We start from the raw sequence: 15,902 nt of genomic DNA, 5'->3' as shown, positions 1-15,902 counted from the left end.
GGTCTTGCTCCGCGTACACAGGCTGCTTGGCGGTGCCGCGTTTGCCGTTCATTGCTGGATGGCCGCCACGCCGAAACCAGGCAGGACCACGCTGCCAACGCGCAGCGCCCGCACCAGTGCTCCTCCCAGGGAGCCCAGTCAGAACCAGCCAAAGCTCTTTGAGCTTAGCAGTAAAGTTTGCAAACGCATTAAAAAATTAAAAAAACCAACAACTATGAGTTTTCTGAAAGCCTCCATAATCCCCTCCAGGGGTGAGGAAGCCTGCGCAGCTCTGGCGCGACAGGAGCAAACAAAGCAGTGAGGAGGCTACCGCCAAGTATGGGGAACGGGGGCTGCACTCCTCCACTCACACGAAATCTGCAATTTGCTACGAGACCCAGAAACTGCTGCCAGATGAGTTGCAGGACTCCAAAACCCTGGAAATCTACAGCGTATTTTCTTCCACTGCTCTTTCTGCCGTGTTTTCCTTTCAGCACAGCACAGCAGCGTGTTTGTGCTGGCCAAGCCTACCCTCCTCCTTTCCACCGCACCTTCAAGCAATCCAAGCACAGGAGATACAGTATTACCTCAAATATTTAACCAAGGGATTAAACTATTCTCTTGGCAGGAGGCGTGAGCTGCCCCACGGATACAGCTCTCGCACCGGCTGGCAGGCGCTGCGTGACAGCCTGCTTCGCAGCAAACAATCCGCCCCAGGCTGCAAAAAGCTCTTCACAATTTTCTCCAATGTTTTTTTTTTCCGCTAATGTTTCTGCTCACCGGTTCCCGGCCATCCATCGCCTCCATCCACAGCCTTCGATCCTCTTCTGAAAGCGCCTGCATGGTGATCACGCCAGGCCTGTGGAGATAAAGGAAACACTGTAAATGAACTGCAGGATGGAAAACAAAGATGACAAAGATAAATTTCCCACCAGAGAGAAACGGGACAACCTTCTTCCCAGCCAAGCCCCAGCAGCGCAGCGCTGATCCCAGCCTGACCTCTCCAGGGATGTCCCTGCAGACCCTAGCCAGGGCCAGCAAACGCGCAGAGGGGATCTCCAACAATCGACACGCATTTTCGGCGGTTTGAACGTAAGAGAGCCGGATGTCAAATCCTTCCCCTGGCTTTCAGACACCTCACCTGCGCTTGGGCTGAGCACGTCCACGCAATGGCAGGCGGCAAGGAAGGACCTTCTGCTGCATGAAGGACTTCATCCCTGGCGCACTGGTGCCAGCACGGCCACGCCGTTTCCCTGGCCATGCCTGTACATTGATGTTACGTGCAGTGACAGCAGCGATGTGACCGCGGTCCGTGTGCCCCCGCCGGCAGCCTTGCGGGGGGAGTGCTGCAAGCAGGCCCGCGGTGCCCCATGGCACTGGCTCCGGCACCGGCTGGTCCTGCCCGGCACCCGCCATCGCACTCACAACAGCTGCACTCTAAATCCAGCCCCCCAAAAAATAATTCTGTGCTTGCTCATTTATTTTAATGAGAAGGGGAAAGAACAGGCCTGGCAAACAATGCACAGGGAGCCAGCGGACACCACCAGTCCAGCCCCCGCCCTAGGGCCAGCGCCACCTCCTTGCACGACCACCAAGGACAGATTTAACACGGTGGAGAATTTGCACAACTTCAGGTGCGGCTGTGTGTTTGCACAAGAGAGGAACGTGGCGTAGAGGGCAAAAGCCAGTGCTGTGCTCCCATGGGTCGTGTCGTGGGCTGACGATTTACTGCATCTTGCTTGGCCACGAGCCATCAGGCATTCCCTCCTGAACACCCCAGCTCGCCTTGCAGGCAGCAGATCCAGACACAAAAAGCCCAGCTAGCCCTACGCCTCCTCAGCCTCGTGCCTCTGGGTCCGGGTCTCCAGCCTCCAAAGGGACGGTCACGTCCCGCACCGCTGCCAGCCCCACAGCGCCCGGGGGAGCGGGCAGAGGCTGTGGTCTTGGCGAGACAGCTGAGATCCATCCTGTTTGTTTGGTCTAGTCCTTCTGCTTCCTACCAGGCTATTTTCAGATGCATTAGTGAGCGCGGCAGCTATTTCTGCAGGAGGACAGCAGGCAGAGGCCCTGGCAACAGGGGAGACACAGGCACGGCCAGAGCGCCACGCGACTCAGCATGCTCGGGGCGGTTATCTGCAGCAATGCTCGTGGGGTTTCATCCATACGGAGTATGACAGCGGAGAACCTCTCACGCTGCTCTTCCCACCCATGGCCAAGGGCAGTGGCTCCAGAAAGGCAGCGGAGAGCCAGGGTCACCGCTCGCGGCACAAGGGGGAAGAGCGATTTAAACTCGGGAGCTGCCCACCGCCTACGGACTACGTTCAGCAGAGCACGTAGGCTCTTTTCGGTACCAAATCCTCAAAAACTGATAAGGCTTGGGAAGAGGGGTAATTTCTAACTCGCACTTCCCAGAAGTGATTCAGCAGGAGAACGTGAGCTGCAACAACACTCCACAGAAGTCGTCCAGCCCTTGATAAGAGCCGACCCTCTGTTAGAAAATAAAACATTAACAGGGGCTCTCAAAGTGGTGGGTTTGGCCCATCTTCTGTCGCTCCTGTGGTACACATGGGCACGGAACAACGGATTAACCCTTCTCCCTAACTCCACTCCCATCCAACCACCCCAACAGCTGGCTTTGGGCACACGCATGGCAGCTTAGCACCGTGTCACCAGCGGAAGCCGTGCATTCAAGCTTGCAACAAGCCCAGGTCCAAGTAAACCAGACATAATGTGTTTGATCTCCGCTAATCCCACTGGTGAGTCAGTCAATACTCACCAGCTTAGTGGTTTGGAAGTTTACTCATTTCAAAGGGAAGAGGAAACCACTTAACCATTGCCCCATTTGAGAAAGAAAACGTTCGACATCCAGCGCCAAATATTTCCAAAAAGCTGAACAAAGCTCCTTGTGGTGCAGAGACAGAGCGATCCCTGGTAGCTGAGGACCTGCAGCGGCACCGGCCATGGGCTGACAGCAAATCCTTCCCCCACAGCAGGAGCAGGCTCTTCCTTGGGTGACCGGAGGTCTCTCCTGCACCCCCTTACGCCAGGGCTTGAGTCTGAGTTTAAGGCAAGCTGCTGCTGAAGGCACAGAGGTCCCAAGCAGAAAGCCCTGGAAGGGCTCTAGCTCAACTAGAGAGACACGGGAAAAGGAAACACTGGGATTCCCGTCTCTTTAAATTTCTTTGTTTTAGTGTCTCAACTGAACTGCTCATTCATGGTAAATTCGACACTGGGCTCCCAGCGAAGCGGCAAGCTCCTCGGGAGTGGGTACGGGTATCTGGCGTGCCAGGTTCCCTCGCGCCCAGGGCAGGAAGGCGATAACCTGAAAATGTTTGTTCTGCCCTTGAGCAGATAACAACTCTTCAGGCTCCACTTCAAAGTCAAACTTATTTAACAGCATGAGGGGAGGGGCTGTGAAACTGAATTTAAAACCTATTTACATGGTAAGTAGCTCTGCATTTCCTCCCACAGCGCTCATTTGCCAAGGCACCCATTGCACCACTCTCCGAACAGAGCTGTCCTCCTGGTCGCGATGCATTTAGAACGCACCCCACGCGTTACGCCTCATTCGTTACTTGTTTGGAGGATGCCCACGGGGTACCACGTGCTTAATAGCCAGGTAAGATGCCTGGCGCCGAAACAGCATCCTCTTAATGGTATCAACACGCAGCCGTGCTTGACCTGCTGTCTGCGGCCAGTCTCATTTTCTCGGGGTTTCCAGGATCAACCGTTTCCAGAAGTGTGCTCATTAGATTACAGATATCTCAATTATTCAGTGTAGAGACAGAGACAGGGAAGGCCTCTCTCCAGCTTCCTTTCCCAAAAGATAAACAAAAGGCCTCTATCTCTGTTCCCCCACCTAACACACAAATGAGCCACGATACCGGAGCGTCACTAGATTTTGCTGTGGGGTCGCTGCCATCCCCTCCCAGCGCCTGATGCCACCCGTGCAGACGCATGCTGGAGGAGCTTCCTTTGCCCTGGAGCGTCTGCCCACCGAGCCGGCCCCAGGACAGCAGGACACCCTTCTGGATCCGACATCTAAAACACCCAGGCGCGAGCTGCTGTGCCAAGCGAGATAAAGGACCTGCCGGTTCGTGACTGGATGCTGCAGCACGCCCTTCAACCTTTGGGCACCAAAGCCCTTCGCCCTCCTCCGGGAAGCATGGCAGGGAAAGGGACATTTTGTGATCAGCAGGAATCCACTTCTGGAGCGGATGCGCGAGACTGGGGCAGAACACGGTAAACACTTCACAAGAAAGTGTATTTTCAATATGCTGCAATCTGGAAACCAAAGAGATTTTTCCATATGAGACCACACAGGAAATTTGAATTTTCTCAATATCTCAGCTTTTGTGAAAAACAGCCTGGGTTTAAGGAGCTCTGACTAAGCATGCAGAGAAAATGAGAAAGTCCAACAGCTTTCCCTTCTTCCAGAAAACCAAACAAATAATGAAAGCAATAGAAACTGATAAGAACTTTCAACTCCTGTAGCAGCTTATCATACCGAGACGATCTAAATTGCTGAACGAAACAAACATAAGGGCAGATTAATAACAGTCTCGAGGGCTGAGCAGAGCTGAGCACGCGGAGAAGCCTGCAGTCCTGGTCCGAGCGGAGCAGCGCATCCATACGCTGCTGGCACCCTGGTCGGGACCCCGCAGTGGTGGGACGCTGGTCCGGGCACCAGCAGCCAGATGTGGCCTCAAGGGAGAAGAGAAAGGGTGTAAATAATGGGGAGACTTCGTTCCTCAATTGAGGCAGTCTCGCTTGTCCATGTGAAGCTGAAAGCACCGTCAGTACGACCGCCGGCAGCGCGGCACGGGCAGGGGCTGGCGTGGTCTCCGTGGCCACCAAGGGAGGGTGAGTTGCGCCTGCTTGCTCCAGCCAGGCTGTGAAAACCCCGCGAACTGCTTTGTTTAAAAGGTCACTGGAAAGGCGACACCAGCAGAGGAACAAGTACAAGTTGTATCGCACGTGCTGTCCAAAGCACCGGCGAGACTGCGGGGAACGCCAGCCGAGGTGGGGCATCTGCCGGCCCCGGCACTGGGAAGCGGGGAGCGTGCCTCGCCACAGTCAGGGTGGCCCTCAGAAACACGCGGATGTGTAAAGCGTGTACCCAGAGCAAGGCCAACAGCCCACCCCCTGAAAACCACCTGGTGAGGGAAACGCCCAGGCGGGTCATCGCAGCTCGCCCACCCGATGCCAGCCATCGCACAGCCCGACCGAGCACGGCCCCAGCCACTCCGGGGGCGCGCAGGCTGGGGGAATGACAATATGTGCGGAGTTTACTGCCTTTATGAATGAGTAAGAGCATAAAACCCCCAAATTTTGAATAGCCTCTGTTCCCATAAAAGCCGGTTGGTATTTAGCTTCTGGCCCAGAGCAATGACCTACATTATCCCACATTACAAAGCCTTTTTCATCAGCCAGATGAGATACTCCTCCTCCTAAGGCTCATTTTGTAAGACACTGCCTGTCATCCCTGCTTACCTTGTTTACAAACCTGATTTAACGCACAGAGACTACAAATGAGTTTAGTTAGAAAAAAAAAAAGGCATTAACAGTAAAACACAGCATCCATCACACCGGGAATGTATTTCAGCCTGACACCAGAACACCATTGCAGGGCTAACTTTGCTCTAACAAAGCAACAAAATACTCCTCCCGCACTGAAAATCAGAACTATTCGCAGATGCAGTGTCGTGATTTCTCGGACCTCTCACAGACACTGGTACCACAGCTTCTCAGAGTTCAGCACTGAGAACCTCGGTGTCTCCTTATCAGACAATAGGAAAAGGAAGCAGTGTTGTAACGACAGATCACGCTCAGGATTTTCAGCTCAGCGGTGCTGAATCATCTTTAGAGGAGAAAAAACAATTTTTTTTCCCCCCTAACAAGCAACAGTTTCTCTGGGTGTGATTTAAAAAGCTTCAAGCCTCCAGCCCATGTTGCGTGTATAGCAGTTTCCCAAAACGCGAGTCTGTGAGCCTGTTTCTGTGCCAGTGAACAGCGGAAGGACCAGCCTCGGCTGCCACCTCGGGGCTGTACGGCAAACCCGGGGCTGGGGCACGGCCCTCATAACCACCGCGACACCGGGATTACGCTGCATCCCACTGCGCCGCTTCGTACGGACAGACATGGAAGAGCCACGCACATTTTATGGTGACAGGAGATGAAAATACTGGAGTAGAAAGTGACATTTCCTCGTATGTACTTACTGAGTGTGTGGCTGTTACACGGGGTTTGAGACATAAGGAAATCGGAATTACTACAGGTTTTATACCGCCAGCTTCCGCAGGAGACAGAGGGACAACGCCGGCCCCGCGCCCCGCCAGCGCTGCTTCCTCCTCCTACCCAGCCAGTAAGACGGACACAACTCATCAAGCCACAACAAAACCAGCCGGCAGCAAAGCCAGTCCGAGCACAGAGAACTTAACAAATGGCAGAATGCACTTCAGGAGAGCCCAGGAGGGGAGCGGGCTTCCCACTGCCCCACGGCACCGCTGCACACACGCGCCGCACTGCAAGGCTCAGAGCAACCCTGCAGCGCAGCCCTACGCGGGACACTGGCTGGCAGGTGCCTGTGCCAGGTTATTTAAGTGTAACCTGCTGCAGGCAGTACGAGGTATTTTGGACACAAGTGCTGGGAGGCAGCAACACGTCACCTGTCCGTCCACGGCCTTTGCGTGTGGCACGGTCACAGGTTTCACCCCGAGCCCGTGGATCCCCAGCGCAGGACGCTGCTCCGGCGGGGCCCGCAGCAGAGGGCCCAGAAAAGCTGACGGATCCCCAACAGGATGTGTTCCCCAACAGGAAGAATCCAGAGGGGATGCACAGACTGAAATCTGCCAAAACCCTCAGCAGCAAGCAATGCCCCTCGCCCTCGCCAAGGAAGGCACACGCGCAGCCCAGTGTACTCTCCCTCCACACATACTTTGGAAGGGACAAGCCAATTTAATTGTCCATAGGATATGTGGAGAAAAGTCTTCCTGCTCTCTTAATCCACCTGTTCCCAAGCTATCCTTCGGAAAGGCAGTTTCAGACTTCAGGAGAAGCACGCTGCAGTGGCATTATTCACCCTACCTCCCAACACCACCAGTGCAGGCGGGTTTCTCGGTATCGCCGTGTTCTCCTGGGCTGGCTTAGCGAGCGGTGACCAGACACTTGACTCTTGCTGGACACTGCTCACAAGTCTGATTTTCATTTAGAGGTTGCATGCAGAAAAGAAAGGGGAGAACAGCTGTAAGCCAAAGCACAGTGCGTTTGTGAGAGAGAAGCATCTTGGGGATGTTTGCCTTAATCACATCCAGACTTCCTGCGTGGGGTTGAAGAACAAGACATCAAGTTTCTAACTTGCCTATTAGTAGAGACAATAAAAAAAGACAAAACAAAAAGCCAAAAAAAAAAATAAGCCAACCCCAGCCAAAGACAAAAAGCCCACTAGACAAACCAGCCTTCTCCATTCTCCGGGAATGGACACGGACCCGGCTCCAGCTAGCCTCTGGTCAAGGGATCCTGTCATTTGTGGTCGGTGGAGTTGGGTGGAGAGCGTGGGCTACAGTTTTAGCCTGTGCCCGGGTCCTTAAGCCAGAGCTGATCCCCGCCAGCACAAAACGGACAGCAATGCCTCCGAAGGCGTTACCTTCCTGCTGACCCCCCGAGCAGCGGGGCTCCCGGTCACCCGCGTCCCCAGGGCCATGGGGCAAAGCCAGGCCAGGCTCCGACACCATGGCTGCGGGGTGGCACTGGCACGCTGCCAATCCCCGATAATCCCGGGCTGGCAAGGAAATCGTTCCTTGATACACACTGCTTTGTAAAACAGGCCAAATCACGAGCGCCAGGCGAGGTGAAGGTGATCTCCAGCAAACCCTGGCCGCCGCCAGCGTCCCCTGAAGCCCTGACAGCACCCAGATCCCCCAACGCTCCATGGAACTGTCCTGGGCAGGGGCAGACAGGGTGGGCACGTCACACTCTTTTGGCCATGGCAAAGCCTGCTGCCTCCTCTTCCTCTTAGCTTAGCTATTTTGGAAATAACCATTATTTTAGACAGCTAATGACAAATTCTGATACCAAAAACACGCACAGTTGCCTGTTGTATATGGGGGGGAAACCCAGGCTTTTGTTTCGTGTTTCCTGCTCACACTCTCCTCTCAGGCAGAGGCACTCTCTTGCAGCAGGAATGTGTACATGAAATGAGCAATTTCTCAGGTTTCCCCGCCTTCACCACTCCCCTGCCATTATTTACATTTAGCAGGCATATTTCTGGAGTAGCTCTTGATCCCATGCCTAGCAGGCTCCAGACATCAAGGGAAGGTTCAGCTGCCTCTGAACACACTGCAGAAGAAAACCATTGTGGTGGCTGGCTTCTCCTCCTCCCAGTTTTATTTTGATTTTCACATTTAAAAAAATATCCTCAGGGCATAGGGAAAAAAAAAAAAAATCTCCATGTCAGCAGAAATACTGCAGCTTTCTGGAGGAAAGCGCAGCTACGGAGAGCGGGAGGCAGCCCCGAGGTTATCTCGTCCCTGAGCCAACGCAGGCACAGCTCCATCACCGCAACCCCTCCCTGCCCCGGGCTGGCAGCCACAGGGGCTGGCACCGGAACGCTGCGGAAGCACAGGCTGGGCAGGGAAAGGTACCACGGGGTATTCCAGCGTTATTCAACACCCCGGGTTTCGACGAACTCGGGTTTTCCTGAGACCTCCTGGGCAGTCCCGCCGTGGCCAGCGCAGGGGAGGACAGCTGAAACGTGAACAGGCACGCAACGGGGAGGGCACAGACGTTCAGGAACTTTAGAGTGAGTTTTGTAAACCATGTAAACTTCCTGCAGCGAGGAAGAGAGAGGGCAGTGACTAACAGCGCTTGGAATAGCAACGCCAGCCTGGTTTTCCTGTTTATATACGTAAACCGTGCGTGATGCTAATTAGATACGATAACAGGCTCTCATTCCTAGGCGCTGTAGATTGAATGCACACATACATCTGGTTCAGCTGCTACGTGACAAATCACATCAGAGAGCATTTCACTCCTTCAGGAAAAAGAAATGAATGTAAAGCACCGGGAGGCGCGGGCCGGACTGCCGTTACCGCGCCATTATCACCTGTCCACAGCACACCAGCAACAGCCGCTCTCCAGCACAAGAGCTGAAACTACTCCAACACATACCCAGTGCTGGAAAGAGGTGTGGCATCCCTGCCAAAACACCCACAGAGCATCTTTTCCAGACTTGCAACCATTCACCTTGCGAGGCCGGAGGCTGCAGAAGTGCTAAAACACCATTAGAGAGACCTGAGTAAACCCGGCACCTTGTAAACCGGCGCGCTAGCTCAGCGTACTGAGAGCACCTGGCTGCAAGCACCAGGAGAGGCGTGTTTCCACGGACTAACGCGTTCCATTCACGGAGGGTGTGACTAAAGGAGACGAGAAACATGGAAACGGCACAAGAACTACCCAGGAAAGCCAAGAACAGATGAGCATCACCTCTCCCTGCGCACGGCTAGCGGCACCCGCAGCGCGTGCATCCTTTCGGCGCACGCCAAGGCTGCGACGCCCCGTGGCACTCACCGATCGACCGCTTCCACATCAAAGCAAAACCTCTTCTCGATTGAGTCGGTTTTCCGCCGTGTGCAAGATTTGAGGATAACAGCTTCGTCTTCTCCCTGAGAAGAGACAAAAATCGCAGATAAGGCCGAGAACAACCAACCAACCGCGTGCCCGTCCGCAGCACCCACTGCACTTTCAACAAATGTGTTCAAATCTGGGGGAATTTGGCACTATCAGCCTGCCAGAAATATAATTTATGTATCTGACAGGAGAATTTGTCTTTTCACCCTCACAAACATGTTTAGTCCAAAACCTTTCACGAGGAGCCTTCCTTTCAGAATGCACACAACGCAATTTGTGCATTAAGCACCACGCGACCTGGGCTTCAGGCAGGCAGGGAGTGCCAGACCACAACTTTTGGGCAAAGTCAGCTTTATTTTCTATTGCTGAACAATGCATCACAGACCAGGCCATCGGTTTTCACTCCAGGCTGCGTTTTTGGCAGCGTTCTGCACACGAGAACTCTTAACAGGAGCAAACATGTCTTTAAATGTTTATTATATAACAAAGCAACAACAAAACCATTCTCCCATCCAGGCATCTGCATCCAAGCTGTACTGGATTTCCACAGGCGGAGCAGCGCTCCGGCGGGATCCGCGTGCACTGCTGTCCTCTGCTGGAGGAAAGCCCTGCTCAGTGCCTGCCAGCCCCGGCATTTCTCCTTCTGCAATCCTTAAAAACCACTGATGACTCAACAGAAAATGAATTCCGAACGAGTTCCTGGAGATGGCCACTTTCTGTGCTCTCAGTGCTGTTCTCGATGACACCTTGGCTGACCACCCTGTTCCCTGACATCACCATTTTTCCAGGAAACATACTTAGGGACCCAGAACAGACCCAGGAAGAGGGACCCAAGAGCCCTGCGGGGCTTCTCGCCAGGGACCAGCAGCAGTTGCCCGCGCCCGGTCCTGCCCAGCCTGGCCCCGCTGCTAGCACGAGGCTGCTCCCAAGCTGCCCGGCTCCCTGTCCGGTATTCACGGAATGCCCCTGCTTCGAACTCAGCAATATCCGGCTCCAGCCACAGCCCCAGGGGCGTTCACAAGGGCCTGGTAACATGGGTAGTGTCCTTCGTGACCCACAAGCAACGGGTCTCCTCCTGCCACACCGCCATCGCCTGTTGCTTGGTGCCCACCCCAGCCAGACCCCAAAATGCCCGGCACCACAGCCACGAGCCCCTGGGCTGCTCCACGCCCGCGCCGGTGATCACTGCGAGACCCTGCAGCCTGGACAGAGCTGCCCCAGCACAGGTAGTGTTTCGTGCCAGGATTGCGCGGGCCACCAGACCCCAGGGCAAGCGTCCCCACTGGCGTGGCAGCTGGCACGGCACCGCACATCGGAGCGGGGCTCCTGTCCTGCGTGAGAAGGGCTCACGGCCGAGCCAGCAGCGCCCGTGCCCCGGGGCACAGGGGAAGCCGTGAAATGGGAAGAGACCACATGAAGCACAGTGCAGCAGCTGATGATTACAGGGCTGGGATATTTTAATGCCGAGTTACAATGAAGATGCTCTGAGGCAAGAGGAAATTAATTTTCAAAGTTGCCTTCCCCACAGCCAGCTCCCTTTGCCAGCAGGGAGCCGTGCGGCAGCCTGTCCAGCCGCCCCGGCGCTCCCCTGCAAGGGGATGATGTTTGCCAGCCGCCCCGGCCGGGAACACTCCGGGGGGGTCCATTGTTCCTGCTGTACCGAGGAGCAAAGCCAGTCCCGGCTACAGCCGGGCTTACGCTGCCCAGGGAGCAGCAGGGCACCCAGCGTGCGCTGGCCCCCCACGTCCCACATCCAGGATCCCCCTGCTCCTCCACACCCGCTCCTGGGGCTCTGTCTGAAACAAAACAACTCGCTCGGCCAAGTCACAAGTGCTGAGGAAGGAGCAAAACAAAGCCCTTCTCCAGGAGCAGGAACCGGGGAGCAGGCGCCCGTGGAGCTGGAGCGTGGTGGGTGCGCGTGGCACGACCCCGCTCCGCTTCCAGCCCCAGAACCAGCCACCGCCTCACGGGGCACAGTGCAGACGCACGACCCACCGCGTGCTCAGCATCACCAGGAATGGCGAGAGTGGAACCAAAGACACAACCGCGCACACTTCAGCTTTTAAAAGTCTCTCCTTTCACAAACAGAAGTAAGTAAATACAGGACAGATCTTGCATGAGGGGAAAGGCCCAGTCTCAGCCCAGAGGCAGCTGCTGCAGACCCGGCCTTACACAAAGCTGTGCGCAGACACCGGCCTAGAACACGGAGCTGAGGCACGGAACAGCCATGTCCAAGGGGCTCTGTCCGCTTGGGAGGCTGGCTATGCTCTCAGCCGACAGCTTCCAAAGATCTGTGGGCTTTTGGAGTTTTCTTGTCTTTTTTGTCTTTTTTTTTTTTTTTTTTTTAACCAAGGTGCAGAGTTAATTCCCTGTACAGCACTTGCTCAGCCTGGAATGAATCTGACCCACTTCCCTTGCATTTGTGTCACCTTGCTAAAAACAGTTCCCGATGAGCACCGGGACTGTGTGCAGCCGGCAGCTCCGCAGCGCTCCCCGAGACCCCCGGGACCCCGCCCCACTGCCTGCCAGCACTCACCCCTTTTCCTCCAGATTTCTGGTCGAACGGCACCATCGTGATCCGCTTCGACTCCCTCTGGTACGTGCAGTAGTGCTTCACCCAGGAAGTCCCAAAGTGACCTACAAAGCAAACGCAGGTTTTATTCCCAGAACCAGTACGGTTTCAGCGCCCTCCCATGAATAACCCGTTATGTTTAACAATCATTTAACATGGCAGGTTTCTGTGCCTACAATTCTCGTTGGACTTCACAAGTGGATTAAGCATTATTACCCCAACTCTGCTCAGGGGACAGGCTTTTATCAGGCACTGGCAGTGATTCTCCCTCTCAGGGAGAACCTGGCTCCCACATTCCCACCTTAACATGGCACCCATTGGGCCAATCCCTCTTTCTCACGGATTTTGCAGCCTGCTGAATCAGCCTTCGTGCCCCACGCCCTGACAAACCACCCAGGCACCTGCTCGCTGCATCGCCCTGCCAGGCAGCTCCGCCACCCCAACACCTACGTTTCTCCTGCACGTAGAGATAACCCTCCATCGTGTAGGGGCTGATGTTCTTGTGCTCGTGGGGATTCTCCTTCATCTTCTTCATCAAAGACTCAACCTCTGACCTCGTTCCTTCAAAACGATTTCTTGTCTGCAAATTAAAACAGGAATGCATTCTCCACTGTGTGGACCCAGTGTGGCACCACAAAGGGCTGGGACTCCAGAGCTGGGTCACTACAGCCCGTGTGGGGAACGGGACCGGGGAGCCCACTGTCAGCCACAGGACGGGTTTTCCTCCTGGGCCTGGAATTAAGCTAAAAGAAAAATATTACAACGATTGGCAAGGCATTTGTATTACGAGTTTTGTGAAAAAGTTGTTTCAAAAGAATGAAACAAGTCTGAACCCTTGGTAGAAAAGGAGTAATTTTATAACAAGAGAGGAAAGCAAAGCAGTAATACCAACATGTCAACACGCCAAAGCCCTGAACACACGTCCGACGTGCGGGCGCAAACTGCGCGTGTGATGGGCATGTGAAACGTGAACAGGCACACTTACGTTCTGGATGCTGATTGTCAGCTCCGTCTTGAAGTCGCTGAAGTCCTTTGCAAGCTCGTAGCCGTGGTGGTAGAAGGTGAAAAGCCCCTGCAGAAAGGCCAGCAGCTGCATTGGGGTAAAACGAATCGAGACGGTCAGTACAGACCCACAGCCGCCCTCAGAGCAAGCGCTGCTGAGGGGGAGCGTCCCTGCAACACCCCGGGGCAGGGGGGATGGCTGGCCCTAGGACGATGCCCTGTTCCTGTTTTCACTTTCAAAACCTCCTCTGAACAGACCCGAAAGCCAAATCTGTGCTTTCCTCCCCCAAAGCCATGCCAAGCCCCCACCCCAGGACCCCCTCTCTGTCCCCTCTCCCTGCCTCACCGAAGCCCCGGGGTCACCGAGAGCAGAGCTGGGAGTTGCAGGAAGGAGCTGGGAAGGAAAGCAGGCAGCACGCTGCCATTCCCTGCCTTGCGCCTCCCCCGACTCCGAGTTAACTCCTCTCAGCAGGAATTACCTTTGCAAAGAGTGGGGGATGTCTGGCACTTCCCAGGGGAGCTTTAAAGGACTTAGCACCTGAGCGAAGGTAGATCCTAGAAAACACTTCTTTGTCCCCCTATTTCTGTCATTCCTGCACTTTTTTTCCCCACAGCCAAGTCTATTTCTCTTTTAACTGCTGGCAGGCCCCACACCAGCCCACCACCTCAGAGATGTCCGCAGCATCACAACTGAGGTGTTTCATGGCCGCTGAGCTAATGGTTCTTCTGCCCTGGAGCTCACACAGGTGGCTTCTCCCCCCAGATCTCCCTTCGAGGGAAGGGCAGCGGGGCGAGGCTGGAGCCCCCCAGCCACCCCACTGTGGGGATGCCCCACGCCGCAGCCCCGCTCCCCCCAGGCCCCTGCTCCCCTGGTTTTCGCAGGCTGGGGCAGCTTGAGTGCTCACTTACGGGTTCCACAAACTCAAACATCTTCCTCTCCTGAACTTCCTGCACCTTGAAGACATACTCCAGGGAGACTTCGTAGAAATGCTGCCGAACCAGGTCCACCTGGCTGTCTGCCTGCAAGCACCAGGAGATCAAAGAGAAAACACAAATTCACTACTGACCAGTAGCGCTTGGCTGTGCAACTGGAGGACATCTGGGTCTAATGGGAACGTGTCTGTGCAGAATAAACTCAGCTGCAGACCCCAGTCCAGGGCTGGACAGATGGCACAGCAATTAAATATAAACCAAATTCACATGAACAGGCTCTTTCTTCAGCTGAAAAAAAATTGGTTTTGATGACTCATGTTCTCACCTCCCCGACAGCTGCGTAGAAAAGCATGCATGAGAAGCAAGAAAAATGAGAAGTTGCTGCATACTTGGCAATAAAAGGCAATTCTCTGCTTTCTGGAAAGCACCACAATGGGAGACTGCCCAGAGCGTCCTGGGGCCGGAGCGGGCAGTACCCACACCCCATCGCCCTCTGCAGCGAGGTGGGTCCGCAGACAGCGAATCCTCCCTGCTAAAGCCCAAGTGAGCAAAAACAGGGATATGTCCCAGTCCCAGTGAAAAAAAATAACTGTGCCACGCACGCGGAGCAGAGCTGCTGCGCTGGAGGCGGGGTGAGGGACACGGGCATCCCCGGGCTGCCATCCCCAGCACCGTCACCACTATATTTGCAAGTGACACTTTGCGTAGAGCAACCCAGGGTGGCACCAATGCCGGCGGTGCCCACAGGGAGGTCGGTCTCGGTGACTCACCATCCCTCAGCTGGTCCAAGAGCCTCCCCCCCAGCACAAACGAGCAATGGCTCGATGACCAACAGGAGGCAAATTCCTCTGTCCCAGCTGAGGATGACAGGGTGCCCTCATCAGCGTGACCCTTGCCATGCCCAGGGCAGAGCCGGACCTCCGGGGAGGAGGATGCACTGCACCACACGTCCTGTCAGGGCTGGAGCTACGGCTGCTCCCACATTCTCCAAAACCCAGCCGGTAAATACCCACTCACATTCGAACAGCGGCTTACTCCTGATCTCGTGTGGCACAGCCGTGAAACGGCCCGTTTTCCCCAGGATCTGCCACCGGCACTTGTGCCGTGCACCCACGGTGCGCGGGCTGAGGTGCTCAGCAAGCTGAGTGCTGACAAGCAGAACGTGTGATGCAATCCAGTAACTTTGCCAGGAGTTAAACGGCAGATTAGACTCCGGGTGTTATTTAACTGGTCAACAGCCAAAGCAGCAGAGCATGGTTTCCTCCTCTCCCCGCAGCACCTGCACATGTGGCCTCCATCCCCCTCCAGATGCAGACAGCAGGAGGACGTTAGGAGATATAAAACACCACAGCTCCGGGACACAAAAGCTCTTCTTTTAGGACATCAGGGCATCTAGCGAAGCTTCAGACTGCTCATGGACGGGGGCGCCTTAGCTTTCCTACAACACTGCCTTCCCATCAGTGCCCTTCCCACGCGCAGCGGCCGTGGCTGCAGCCCCACAGCGGGCAGGCGAGGGACGGGGAGAGCGCTCCCGGGCACTGCTGGATGCCACGTCCATGTTGCACAACCCGCACGCTGGACGGCGCCTTCAAAGGCACCCTCTCCTCGGTGGGGCTGGAACCACCAACTCCAGGGTGCGTTCTCTGCGCCCCAGGGAAAGAGGCCGCAGCACTCCAACTTGGGAGCTGGCCCGGGTGGGCTCCAGCCTCCTCCTGCCCTCGCAGCGAAAGCCGAAGCCAACGGTCGAGGTAGAAGATGCCAGCAGATGGCACCAGCAGCCAACACTGCT

The 15,902-nt window shown here is 55.4% G+C and overlaps 1 protein-coding gene across 6 annotated transcripts in view; it reads right to left on the bottom strand.

Moving 5' to 3' along the window:
- ARHGAP26 (Rho GTPase activating protein 26) overlaps window positions 1-15,902 on the bottom strand; it is a 134,826-nt gene that overhangs the window by 94,814 nt on the left and 24,110 nt on the right. For 5 of the 6 annotated variants that reach the window (XR_015260157.1, XM_086759229.1, XM_086759231.1 and 2 more), the window contains exons 6-11: window positions 14,090-14,200; window positions 13,164-13,268; window positions 12,629-12,758; window positions 12,143-12,243; window positions 9,547-9,641; window positions 760-838 (exon numbers count right to left, since the gene is read on the bottom strand). Coding sequence is in view for 5 of the 6 variants with exons in the window: in XM_086759229.1 (XP_086615355.1) it covers window positions 760-838; window positions 9,547-9,641; window positions 12,143-12,243; window positions 12,629-12,758; window positions 13,164-13,268; window positions 14,090-14,200 (621 nt within the window). In the remaining variant the exon portion in view is untranslated. The remainder of the gene's footprint in view (window positions 1-759; window positions 839-9,546; window positions 9,642-12,142; window positions 12,244-12,628; window positions 12,759-13,163; window positions 13,269-14,089; window positions 14,201-15,902) is intronic. The other variant, XM_086759230.1, reaches the window with a different exon arrangement.

The sequence above is a fragment of the Chlamydotis macqueenii genome, chromosome 14, assembly GCF_036417535.1.
Source record: "Chlamydotis macqueenii isolate bChlMac1 chromosome 14, bChlMac1.mat, whole genome shotgun sequence".
Lineage (NCBI taxonomy): Eukaryota > Metazoa > Chordata > Aves > Otidiformes > Otididae > Chlamydotis > Chlamydotis macqueenii.
The sequence above is the reverse complement of the archived record's forward strand: the minus strand, read 5'-3'. Positions and strand labels throughout refer to the sequence as shown.